This window comes from Enoplosus armatus, chromosome 10 (assembly GCF_043641665.1).
Source record: "Enoplosus armatus isolate fEnoArm2 chromosome 10, fEnoArm2.hap1, whole genome shotgun sequence".
NCBI classification, from domain to species: domain Eukaryota; kingdom Metazoa; phylum Chordata; class Actinopteri; order Centrarchiformes; family Enoplosidae; genus Enoplosus; species Enoplosus armatus.
The window spans coordinates 18,311,631-18,324,803 of NC_092189.1; the positions used below are offsets into that span (position 1 = coordinate 18,311,631).

The window sequence follows — 13,173 nt, forward strand, 5'->3', positions numbered from 1 at the left end:
TTACAAAAGCCCTATTAGCGACAGTCTACCCTTGGTCTTAATACCTTTGTTTAAAAACTATAATTTTTAGGATGGTGACGCAGAGGCGTTGAACTATTGCTGGATTTCTCTACAATGGAAAGCAAGAAGAGACAACACTGACGTCTGTTTGGGTGAATTTCAACTGATTGTCAGTGAAAGAAGTTCAGCTCTTTGTTTTATGTAAGAAAGCCATCTCAACATGTAAGGATAAAGTGTGTGTTCATGTTTACAAGAGATTAGTTGTGCATTGTTTGTTTATGCTTAAGGCTGGAGTTATGTTTCTTTCAAGATACACAGAAATGTCTCTGTGGGTATACAGGTAGAAGGGTATTATGGGTAACCGTGGCTCGCAGAAGCCAGACGGAGAAACATGCTCCAGCCGTATCTTGTGTTTGCAAATGTTGCTTTGTTGGAATAATAAGAATGGATATTTCTGTTGATGCTTGTTTGACTGCATCTCGAATCATTACTCAAAGTTGAAATAAAAATGTTCCACTGTCATTTTTGAGAAAATCCATGTTGATTAGAAAATTAAAAATTCTGCGTTCTCGTGAAAGTAGGCTGTGTGTTTGCATGGTACAAACTGAGAAAGTGTGACTTATCCTTCTGTTAGCATAACACTTAACGTTGCATTAAGTTTGTGTTTAAAATAATAAATCTACCTAAAAATACCATCTACCTACCCATCATTCACTCATCGGTTAATCATACACCATTTATAAATGTATTAATGATGAATCCTAAACTCTCACTCTACAATATTTGAGGCATTATTCAAATCATGCCACAAACACCAAAAAAAAGTAGTATAGTATAGTATTGAACTGGAGCCAGGAGACAGCTATCTTCAAAGTAAAAAAATGTGCCTACCTGCATCTCTAAAGCTCACCAATTAACACTTCTATGTAAAAATGTCAATTTGTGGTTTAGTAGTTGTATTCCTGGAACTTTAAGACCTGTTCCAGTGTATGTGGCATGGGAAAGCCACATCAACATAACAGAACACAGCTGGGCTTTGCACCGTGTAAGTGCAGATTCCTTTTTTCTGAGACATCAAAAGTGGAGTGTGTTGTTTGACCGCTTTACTTACTTTTTGTGATGGATGCTAAGACACTGCAGGCTCCCCATGTGACACTGATTAGGACTGAGTAGGAAAGACATTTTAGACAGTGACACTATAAATGAGCATATACAGTATACTGTGTATACAGGCAAGTAAAACTAAAACAACCAGGTCCACTCGTTAAACTAAAAATAGCCTTTTGTAGCTCTTCCGCACTTGCACCTCTAACCTCAATGCACATCCTGTTGAAGCCCATAGTCAGGTCTCTCTTGAGTAAACAGCCTTGGTGGTTGGTCAAATGCAGGTAAAAGGCCCGCCACAGCTTTTGTCTGTAAGTGTAGCATCTAAATGTTGTGCTAAAGACACAAATTCAAATTGCCATTATGAAGTGCTTTGAGACAAGGAAGAAAAAGAGTCATCTACAATCAATGACACAGTCTGAAAAACAGTATTTTTTAAACAATCCAGAGAGAAAGACTGAGTGTATTTACAGCATAAAGAGCTTCCTGCTTCTTTGTTATCTTTCACCTGCAACTGGGGAACGTTGTGGTGGCCAAATATACAACTACTTTGTCTCTCCCTGCTTTTCCTTTGCTTCATAAATAAGGTTTTTTCATCATTATGACAACTATTTATTATCTAAACTCTAAAAACTCTAAATCTCCTGGGGAAGACCAGTAATTGAAGAAATAGCCAACAGGGTGTACGATTTCAAATTAGTACAAATCTGCCTCACCCATAGTTTTAACATGTTGTAAAAGTAAAACTCTAAATTAAGATGTCCTCAGCTTGAATCACTGCACTGAAATAAAACGCAATATTCGTTTAGGAGGTATTGTGTTTAACCAGACAGTGCAGCCACTGGCACCAGTAAAGAACAATACAGAGAAAATGCTATCAAATGGTAAATGATCTCACTTACATAGCACTTTTCAACCTTCACGGTTCCCAAAGTCTCATTCACCCATTCACTCACACCAATGTTGGCCGAGCTGCCATGCAAGGTGCTGGTCTCCATGGGGAGCAACTTAGGGTTCAGTGTCTTGCTCAAGGACACTTCGACATGATTCCACTCTAACCAGCTTTACCTCCCATGCAACAGTGCCAACCACTGCGCCACCATGCCGCCCTGCTGTCAATGATAACAATTTTGTGCAGTAATGTCGCTGTTAGCCAGTATTTAGTCAGTGACTTTAACTTTTATGGCATTTATTTGGATATACTAGCTGGTTTTTAACTGCAAGTCTACAGTTTTTATAATTTTTATCTATTGTTATTTATTTATTTATTTTTACTTATCTTTCTATTCATATTTTGAACAGCAATTCATCAGTTTATGTACATGTTTTTATTTCACACTTGCTTTGGCAATGTAAATGTCTGTTTCCCATGCCAATAAAGCCCCTTTGATTTGCATTGAAAAAAAACAAAAACCACGGTACCTGAACTCGAGTCACAATTAACTTAGATTTGCTAAATTTAGGAGGCAGTGCATTTTCTGCGTTTCAGCCAATCAGGACGATCTCCACTTTGTAGACTTTGATGATCTTGTGACATTTAGGTGGGAAGGCATCAGTTGTGCTTGAGAAGGGTTTTTTACAACAATGCCTGCAAGACTGTCTGCTTTGATTCTTCTTAGTACAGTGTGTAAGTGCAACTTTAAACAATATGATTATTTATATTGAATTGTGTTTAAAAGGCAAGTCATTGTAATAATTTTTTCTGATGGATACTTCAATTTTCGTTTTCGTCTTTGTCTTTTCTTCAGTTCTGATTCAAACTGCAGAGGTTCCTCGTCACATCTCTCTGACTATGGTTGAAGTTGGTGGGAATGTTTCTTTGCAATGTCCAGTTTCTGAGAAGGATGGCAAATTCTTTCACTGGTATAAGCAGTCTCTTGGATATATGATCCAAAACGTTGCAGCAGGAACTTTTGACCACCAAACATTTAGTGCACAATTTAACAACCCACGTTTCAACATCGAAGAGGGAAAGGATCAGTATTTGCTTACCATTCGAAATGTAACCAAAGAGGACGAAGCAACATACTTCTGTCAAAATGGAACAGCGTATTCACAGAGTTTTGTTTATGGCATCTTCTTGGCTGTGAATGGTAAAATTCGTTACTTTCATGTTCCAAGTTTTTACGTAATATGAATAATTTAGATCACCAATTCCTTGATTCCTTTTTTACTGAATCATGCAGATCGTAGTCAGCAGAGATCTTTCGATGTGAAACAAAGTCCAGAGACGGCATCAGTCCCGCCAGGAGACTCCGTGACTCTGCAGTGTTCGCTTCTCTTCAGGAACAAAGAAAAGAGAGTCCAGTGTCCAGGTGAACACAATGTGTACTGGTTCAGAGCTGGATCAGGAAAATCCCATCCAGGCTTCATTTACAATCACAGCAGTGATGAACAAGAGGACTCGAGGAGCTGTGTGTACAGTCTGCCCAGAACTATACAGAACTCGTCTGATGCTGGGACTTACTACTGTGCTGTGGTCACATGTGGAGAGATCCTGTTTGGTGAAGGAACCAAAGTGGAGACAAGTATGTAATCAAAGTCTTTAATGTTGCATTGTGAAATCTCCGGATTTGATTAGATTTTGTCAGATTTAAATATTATATTATTTGATAAAAACATGCAGTCAATAGACATTTTTTACGGAGGTTTTTGATATATCCCAGCATGGTGTAATTAATTAGATTGGACTAATGGTTGCATTCAATTTAGATATTTTAATAATTCATGATTGCTGCTCTGTATATATCTATTTATGGATAAATAATTTTTTTGCTCCATTTCAAGTTGCATCTTTAAGTCAGGCATAATCACGGCTCTCTCATATGTTAAGTGTTAGCCAAGGGAGAAGTACCTTTTCTTTTAAAAATTGTCTTGTTCTTGTATGTGTTCATTTAAGAGGTTGTTTTTGACATAGATGAAAAATTATGCTTGTTGACAAAAACTTACATACACACATACAAGGTATTTAAGTTGCTCTTCTGACATTTTTCTAATTCCAGGACCAGAACTGGACCCAGTCCTTATTCTTGGAGTACTGTTGGCCTGCTGTGTGACTACAATTGTCGTCCTTATTTTCTGCGTATATCGAAGGAGAGTTTGTGAACATTGCAAAGGTAGGTTCCTCAAATGTACATGGATTATTTATGCATTGATCTATGCTCAACATTTAAAATTTTGGTGTTATTTGTCATTTCAGTTATTCCCTTTGAGACCCAATAATAACAGTCTCAATTCATGACATCACATTGATTTACCTTAACACTAGCCTAAAAAATGTTCCTAATGTGTCGCTTACAGTTGCATTTACTTATATGAACTATTTATTCTCCTTTTGTCCTTATCCTTTTGTCTTTTCGTCCTTGTCCTTGCAAGTATAGGGAATCATTTTTAGCCTCAGGCATATAAATTGTGGGCCTCTGATTAAATGGCTGCCACTTACAGCCCTAGAAAACAGAATATCGTGCTTTTTGAATAACTCTCAAAAATAATGGATTATTATAAACATCCGTTCCATTAGTCTTTGGGTGAAACCATATTCTGCAAGCTAACTAAGAACTACAGTTTCATGGTACATGTGGATTAAAGAAATAAATTCAGTCTAACAAAAGGGAAAAACTCAAGGGATGGATTTAAAAAATGACTACCTTAAAATGCAGCCGACATCTGTCACAGCATTGTTTTCATTTGACAAATTTTGTGATAATTCAGTGATAGAATTTTACATTCTAGTAGTGTTAAGCGGTTATGTCATGCTGAGTCTGGAGGGATAAATATAAACTAGAATAAACAAAACTCAACTCATAGATATATTAGATATCCATTATATAAAACTAATTTTCCAAAATGTATCCCTGAAGAGCTGGATGTTTGACGGCGTGAACAAGACCAAACGTTGCATGGGAGTGAATGTGTAACTGTAAAGCCAGTCACACTGATATGACAGCAGCTCCCAATGAGCCTTTTCAGACCGATCAACATGCGTCCTGGGTGATCCGATCACAAGTGGACAGCTCCAAGTACATCTCTACACACCTGGCATTAACATGCGTCTCCACGTGCATCTCCAGTGACCACTTGTGATCGGATCTCACTTCCCTGCTCTATATGCAAATAAACACGTACATAACGTCTGTTTGCAAAGACCAAATACGTTGGTTTTGAATTTGATGAATTTGAATTTACTGTTTATCAGATCACAAATGAGACAAGAATTAGGTTGGAAAAGTAATAGATGACAAGTGTTTCTGGGGGCCGTGCTGCTTTTAGTGAAACTTGTATGTCCACACTTTCTGAAGTCTTTGCTTTTATCAGCAGGAGCAAACAGTGCTTCCCATATCCCTGGACATGACAAGTTGACAATGGATCAATCAACTGACCTGGTAAATATGTTTATAACCTTGACACTTACCACTAAATTAGGCAAAAAATCTCCTAGTTGTTTTCAGCTGGGTTACATTAATATTCTGTCTTTGGACTCCTCTGGATTCTCTGTCTGGCAATTTTTATTTGCAGGATGGTGATGCAGAGGAAATAAACTATGCAGCGCTGAATTTCTCAATGAGGAAAGTGAAAAGAGTGAAGAAAGAGAGAGAGTCACCACAAGAGTGTGTGTACTCTCCTGTGAGAGCAGACTACCACACACGGCACCACCCCTCTCTGTAGGCAGATCAAGGCCTGCGTGAGAATCGGACCCCAAGTCTCCTCATACGGCTTCGGCTTAGCTCATTTTAGCATAGCTTTCACAACGGATGTGCAAATAGTGCAGACACACTGGGCAATGAAACAACAATTTCTTTTTTTTTTTACCATCTGGATGCATTATCCAGCCTATCTGATCGTTCATCTTGTGACAAATGTCAGCCTGCAAGAACATGACTGGTTGCATAGGCATAAGTGGGGAACTAAGAAAAGTTTAGGTTGAAATGTATAAACTATTTTCACATCAGTGCCTCAGGACAGCATATGTCCATTGAAAAGGATGTTACATCCAAGATGGACTTCACCCATCTATGAGTTTGTTGCTAATAAAGTGACTTTCATGCGATTCATCTTATTACTGTGCACTTACACGAACAGCATTTGTATAGAAGTTGGCGTACAACTTGAGCCAGAGTAGCTATGTGTGTTGTGCTATGGCTTGTGTGTGTGCATGTCTATGATCAGGAGCTTGCATTCCACATTCACACAGGGCCTTGCAAACACCCTGCAAAGACTGTTGCGGTGTGCTCACACTTATCCAGGATATGAAGTGGCCGCAAATCATTCAGAATGTGTCCACGTAATAAATAGCATCTAGCAGCTTTTGAGGCACAACAGAGAACTTCCAAACAGAGAGAAAGGGTCAAAATGTTATGTGCAGGGCTGTTTTTTCTCATTTTAAGCAACTGCTATAGCCCCCCTTACCACCAGGGTGTACGTGCAGTGGTGTTTTTTTTTTTGTTTTTTTTTTTGAGTGCATTTTCTTTTTAAGGGAAAGCTCAACTCTATATTGTGTTTGTTGTATGCCTAGTCATTAATTTTCATTGAGGAATATTAAAAAAAAACTGGGGGCCTTAAGGCTGTAGCCTGAGGGGTGGTGTTGATTCTGGTTTTGGGGGACCCCCAGTGTGGGATGCCATGTAGAGCCCCAAAATGTTCACAAACCGCCCTTGCTATGTGTGAAAACAGTCACAGTCCTCTATACACTATGAGTCAGAAGCAGAAAACCTTTGTGTTGTCAGATTATGACAAATACCAGCCAGTCAGTTGGTTTGTTAATGTGTTGTAGTGCAAAGTTCCACTGTGGTGCTGTTTAAATGTGTTTTTATATGTAAACAATACCGGTGTTTTCTAATGTTTTGTTGACAAAAATGTCTGTTTATATTGTGTTCTTGGATAAAGTGAATCTCGAATCAAACATAATTTTCACTAAACCTCACACTTAATTTAGGTGTAATGTTACAGCAGTTCTCTTAACTCTCTCATGTTAACAACTGACAGCTACTGTCTGTCATACTTTTGGAACTGAGGTATTTAAACCATATCATCTGTATAAAATGTATTGTATTGTATGTATTTTAAGGGAATAAGGGGAAAAAATTAAATTTTTGTACTAGTTTCCTCAAACTGCCATTTCCTGCTACTTTTTGTATATAAATGAAAACAGAAATAACTCAAAATCTACATAACTGATTTTTTTTCTCATAACAACAGCATAAAAAATCTAAAATAATCACATTACTTGATTCTTAAAGTCCTTTTAGCGCCCTCTACAGGCTGTTCTGCTTCTTACACCCACCACACTAAATTAGTGTGAACTGAATTAGATTTGGTTGCATTTATAGCATAGTTATATATGGCTATATTGTGGTGTATGGTGGTCATAGATTGCCACCACCAACATCACTGATAAGTGATGATCCTGAATCATGTTCACAACAATTTCAGTTTAAGTGGTCGAACAACATCAACAATAAGGAAAAAGTGACATGCATAAATTCTTCCAACCCTTATTATGCCTACACACAGACTTCCTGTCTTGCGGTCTCTGTTTCTTAACAAAGATACTGTAGCTACATGATGATGCTTAGTTATAGGCGTGTTGCCTATAACATACTTTTTTTTCATTATGACTGCAGTAGTATTTCCTGTCATGCATTTCATAAACCAGCACGATAACTCTGCCTTTTACTGTTAGTGATGAAATAATAGAACTTTCCAGTTGACATGGCCACACTACACATGCAATTTGATCCACATCAGATTTAGAATTACTTACCACTTTTGATAGAACCCTTATTTTTTAAAAATTTTTTTAATCCAGGGGAAAGGACAAAAAAATAACCCAGTTGACAGAGACAGAAAGTGTATATAGATGGATGAAGGGAAGACTTTCAATCTGAGTTGTTTTACAAAATGAATTTGAAGGGTTACAACATAACGATAAAATGCATTGTGTTAATTGAATCTAACGAAAAGGGTTACAAAAATCAAGCCATGTACTTTATGTACAACATTATCCAATAGCCACATATAATAACAGCCTTTAGCTTTAAACAGTATAACATCAACTATCCCATATGGTACTAACTAATCTAAAACAGTCCAGTTAACTTGCTAATCCAACCCAAAAGCCTGGATAGCAGCGCAGATCCTCTCTCTCTCCACTGCTTTTGCATCCCTCGTTCCACCACTGCCAGTTTTCATCACGGTAAAGACGACAGCAGAATAAAAACGTTTGTCTTCATCTCTCTGAGGAAATGTTTCACAAGTTATGTGAGATGACAAATGCCAATCAAAATGCATCATGACATTTTTTGATAAGTTGATTTTACCTTTAAATTCCTTTTTGCAACATGGTCTTGGCGGGAAACAGAAGCTACAATATAAAATAAAAATGCACTGGTTTAAAATTAGCAATGATATTAAGCGAATGATACTGGTGTTTGCTAAATGTGTGATATAGCGACGTAACTTCTATTACCTTTATTATGGCAATAGTTGCACTTATTTTTCTTGATGGCGTAAATGAGGAAGGCTATAACAATCACACTTATAGCTGAGACGGCACACACCAGAAACAGAATTATATTGTCCATCTGTAAAACACCAAAGTACCATGAGCTGGGTCCTGAAACATGAAAAGGAATACACAATGACATTTAGTAAAAGTAAATTAGTTAATTCCACCAAGAGGATTTTACTTTACAAATATTTGCTTACATTTAATCTGTATAGATTTTATTTATACTTTAAGGTGTGAATTTACTTATTAACCGCTTGAACCACGCTGACTTGCCGGTGGGTCTGTCATTATAAACTCAAGATGTACAGCAAAACATTGTTCAAACCCACAGAACTTTATTTCTTCTCCTTCCTCTCATTAAGATAGGAAGATATCAAGTGCGACGGGATGAATTTGGGAGAAATGCGTATAAAATGTTGTCCAAGACATCTAGAAGATTTCCATTTGATGAGATGGTACAGCCATAAAAACATGGAGTCCTCGGGTTGGAAGAAACTGATGAAAAATAAACAGTATATCATGCTGTCATATAGAGTGGAATAAGATGAAATAAGGAGAATAATGATACAGTTACCTTCAATGTCCAGTTTTGTCCCATTTCCAAATATAATATCTCCACATGTGGCCACAGCACAGTAGTAAGTCCCAGCATCGGAGAAGCTGACGTTCTTAGAAAAGTGATAAACACAGCTCTTTGGAGGAGAATGTGCATCGGGTCTCTTGTCACATTCATCACGTCTATTTCCAGCAGTATAGATGATGTTTGCATAAGATTTATCAGATCTGACTCCGAACCAGTGCACACTGTGTTCACCTGAACAGGACGTCTTCTCAGACTCAGAGAGAACTGAGCACTGGAGAGTGACGGAGTCTCCTGGACGGACTGGATCAGATACTGTCGGCCACTGGACAACAGTATAGTTTGTCATCCTCTGAGTGTTTCCTTCAAAATACGAAAGAGAAGAAATAGTGAAAGGTTGTATCGTGTATTTTAAGATGCAGAGTTGGAACATCAAAATCGAAATGTCAAAAGGTTGTAACTGATATTACATGTCATACATAAACATGTATTACCTCTTAAAGACAAATAAGTGCCACTCCATTGATCCTTACTCCAGGTAGTGACTGCACAGTGATACACTGCCTCATCTTCTTGGATTGTCTTCAAAATGGTCAGAGTGCTCATGGTTGTGGTATGGTTTGCATCAAATCGTGAAGGAGGAAACGCTAGTTCAAATGTAGGATTTGCAGTACCTTTCATCAGTGTAGTAATGGATGTAAGAGTATCACCGATACTCTGTTTGTACCACTTGACTCGTGTATTGCTTTTCTCCAAATCTGGGAAAAAACATGTCAAGGTCACAGGTTCACCAAGTGGAACAGTGGTCACTGAGATCAGTGCATCTGAAATAAAAGACAATGGAGAGTATATCATTGGTATTACATTATAATCAGAATGTATTAAATAGTATGATTATGAAATGAAGATGGAACAAACTTTTTACATGCATTTATACACGTTTATTTACGAGACTACAATTATAAAGTTGGTTTGAGTTTGTTGAATTACATACCAACTTCCGTAATTCCCTTACCACACGTAAATTATTAAAAAAAATAATAATAATATAGTTTGGACTGATCTTAGGTAGCACTTACATCCTGGATGGAGAAGAAGCAGTGTAATCCCTAAAAGGAGCATCCTGATGTTGTCTTTTGTTAGGATCTTTGTTGGTCTTCCAAAGAGTAAAGGTGATGATATAAGATGGTGGTGATGGGTTAGACTGGCTGATGCATCCACTTGGTTGTACGACGACAAATGTACATTTCCTGTCATGCTGTTATTGCTATTTATGTCTCTTGACATTTGAGGTTATGTGCTCTGTTTGAAACAAAGTGCAGCTTTGACTGATGGGAATGTCATTCGTTTTTGCAGGTATTTGGTCATAAACCAAAGTATTGTACAAATTAAAATTTTGACCTGATGATGAAAAGTTAGGGGGATCACCAATGTTATTAGGATTCCTCTTTTGGGAACCTTGGAATACATTTCTGAATCGAATTTTGTGCCAATCCATCACATATGATATAACATAGGATAAGTGAAAACCTTGACGAGATGAAAAGTCAGGGGACAATGGATATCTGCCACATTTAGCCACATTTCATAGATATCAATCCAGTAGTTGTCAAGACAGACTAATAAGAGAAAAATGTTAGAAAAAGCTTGCTAGAGAAGTCAGGGGATCACCAAACCCATCAGAAGTAATCCTTAGGGACCATGAATGTCTGTGCAAAATGTCATGCAAATCCATCCAGAGATATTTCGGTCTGGACCAAAGTGGTGGACCGACAGACCGACTGATTGCCATCACTGGAGCTGTGCCATTAGCTTGACTAAAAACTAAAAACTTATTTCACTCACTGAGGACAAGTTGTCCTTCACTGTGCCTCGTGGCTTCATTCATCATCTTTGGTCATCCACAAGAACTCACTCAAAAATAGTTGGTTAAGAGAAATATTAATCTTTGATGGTATAGTGATGGACAAGACATGTATCACAGTATGATGGGGGGAAATAGCTGCTCACAAATGGAAATTGTGGTTGCTTCTTGAGTCACTTTCACAAAGGAAATGGCTGTATGAATGAAGTAGGACTAAAAAACACACATGTTTTAAGCCATTTTCCTTTTCTGAGAATTGGAGGAAATACGTACACTTGTGCTGATACGCTTAAATGTTACCATGATCTTAAATAACTATGTGCAACAGACCTGGTTTAGTTTAGCTACGTGGTTGAATCATTTTGCATTCTCAACACAAAAACTGCACTCGACTTCAATTAGAAGTGGACAGGCACCTTCCATCTTAGTTTGTACAGAAGTACAGAAGTAAAAGTACCAATACAGCTATGTAAAAATACTCCATAAAAGTTCTATTTTCAAAAAATACGCATGTAAAAATACAGAAGTATTATCATCAAAATGTACATACAGTATCAAAGTAAAAGTACTTTTTTCATCCCTGTGACTGATATATCATTATGACATCACATTTTTAATACTGATGCATCAATGTATAAGCAGCATTTTACTTTGTAGCTGGTCAAGGTGAAGCTATGTAGTTTTAACTACTGTATATACAGTTAGGTAGTTTAGTCAAATGGTTCCCAACCAAGGGGTCGGGGCTCCTCCACAGGGCTGCAAGATAAATCTTAGAGGTCGTGAGATGATTTGCCACACAAATTTGTATTCATTTTTTGAAGTTGACAGTGAAATATCAGATAATTTTACCTATTCAGGCCTCAAAAAGTTTAAAGGGGAAATTTCTTTATGGTGGAACTGCTATCAACTCATAGACATCTGAAACGCGACAAGGGGCCCCCCAGGGGCACTGATTTTTTTGTAAGAGGTCACAAGCCAAAAAGGTTTAATCTTTAACATTGTATTGTACTCGTGTAAAATCTCAATCTGAAAAGCAACTAGTAACTTTAGCTGTCAAATAACTTTAACAGTACAAGTATCTCAAAACTGTACTTAAGTACAATACTTGAGTACTACAATGTACTTAGTTACTTTCCACCATGCCTAAATGAAGTGGAGCACAAGGGGACACAGCATCAGTCACTTGTTCAAAAGCTTAAAACAACTATTTTCTGACAAGCGACCTCCTGTGGTTGTGTGAATCATGCCGGCCCTCTTTTAGAGACAGAGGCAGAAGCAGCATGTTGTAGTTAAAGTTGTAGCAGATGTTATAGTGAACTATTGGGGTGGATGGTCGGCCATACAAAGTGACTTTGACCCCTAATGTTAACCAAGTAGTTGCAGCTGCCTGCACTGATACATGACCTTTTCTGTTGTTTAGGTATGACTTGTTGGGCATGTTGTGCTGCCACTTAGGGACTCAGTTTTTGAAGGCAGTATCAAATGACCAGAGTTTAATTTAACCACATCAAACAGATCTGCGAAAGCCCCTGTGTTGTTTGTTTTTTTTAGAAACTTCAGTGGCTTTTGATAGCAGTGGTATTGTGAACTTCACATATAAGGGCACTGTTTTTTCTTTGTGAGACACAAGTAAATGGGGCTATAATTCATTATTTTATGGGAACAAAGTTACTTAACTCTTTGTTAGCTTAAACTATCTTTTAATGAGCCTCTGTAGGCAAGAAAGGTGGCTCTTAAACATTGCCGATTTCCTCCTTTTCCACCAGTGTCTCAATAACGTGCTACAGATATTCCAGCTGTGTTTCAATGTGCAATACTGTACATCCACATAGCAAGAATTCTAAATTTAGTATACGTGAAAATACTAGTATGCAGACTGAATAGGCTTGATATCTGATTGTGGTCCTGGTGGGCACAGTTGTCTCAAAATGCAAAACAATTGTTTTCTTATATTTAAAAATCACGAAATTAAGAAAAAATGGTGGTAAACTGAAATACTCTAATATAAGTTTCTTAACACTCTTGAAATAAAGTTGTGTTGTCAACAGCATGAATCTCCACAAATTTTAATTTCCATTTGCCAGTTATTTGTAGGGTAGGAAACATGTTTAACACTGA

The 13,173-nt window shown here is 37.5% G+C and overlaps 2 protein-coding genes across 2 annotated transcripts in view; one reads left to right on the forward strand and one right to left on the reverse strand.

Annotated features, from left to right (window-relative positions):
* LOC139290956 (uncharacterized) overlaps positions 1-9,797 on the reverse strand; it is a 247,986-nt gene extending 238,189 nt beyond the window's left edge. The window contains exons 1-2 of the mRNA XM_070912797.1: positions 9,686-9,797; positions 9,186-9,554 (exon numbers count right to left, since the gene is read on the reverse strand). Coding sequence (XP_070768898.1) covers positions 9,186-9,554; positions 9,686-9,797 — 481 coding nt within the window. The remainder of the gene's footprint in view (positions 1-9,185; positions 9,555-9,685) is intronic.
* LOC139291668 (uncharacterized) lies at positions 2,810-5,769 on the forward strand. The gene is made up of 4 exons (XM_070913769.1): positions 2,810-3,206; positions 3,291-3,632; positions 4,198-4,220; positions 5,620-5,769. Exons 1-4 carry the CDS (start codon positions 2,810-2,812, stop codon positions 5,767-5,769), a joined length of 912 nt encoding a protein of 303 aa, XP_070769870.1.
* Positions 9,798-13,173: the final 3,376 nt, after the last annotated feature.

Bases quoted from the DNA above. Each gene is read 5' to 3' on its own strand.
- LOC139291668 (XM_070913769.1), top strand. From the start codon at position 2,810: ATGGATACTTCAATTTTCGTTTTCGTCTTTGTCTTTTCTTCAGTTCTG. The intron at 3,633-4,197 runs GTATGTAATCAA...CGTATATCGAAG, and splicing joins AGGAACCAAAGTGGAGACAA to GAGAGTTTGTGAACATTGCA. The intron at 4,221-5,619 runs GTAGGTTCCTCA...TTTTATTTGCAG, and splicing joins AGTTTGTGAACATTGCAAAG to GATGGTGATGCAGAGGAAAT.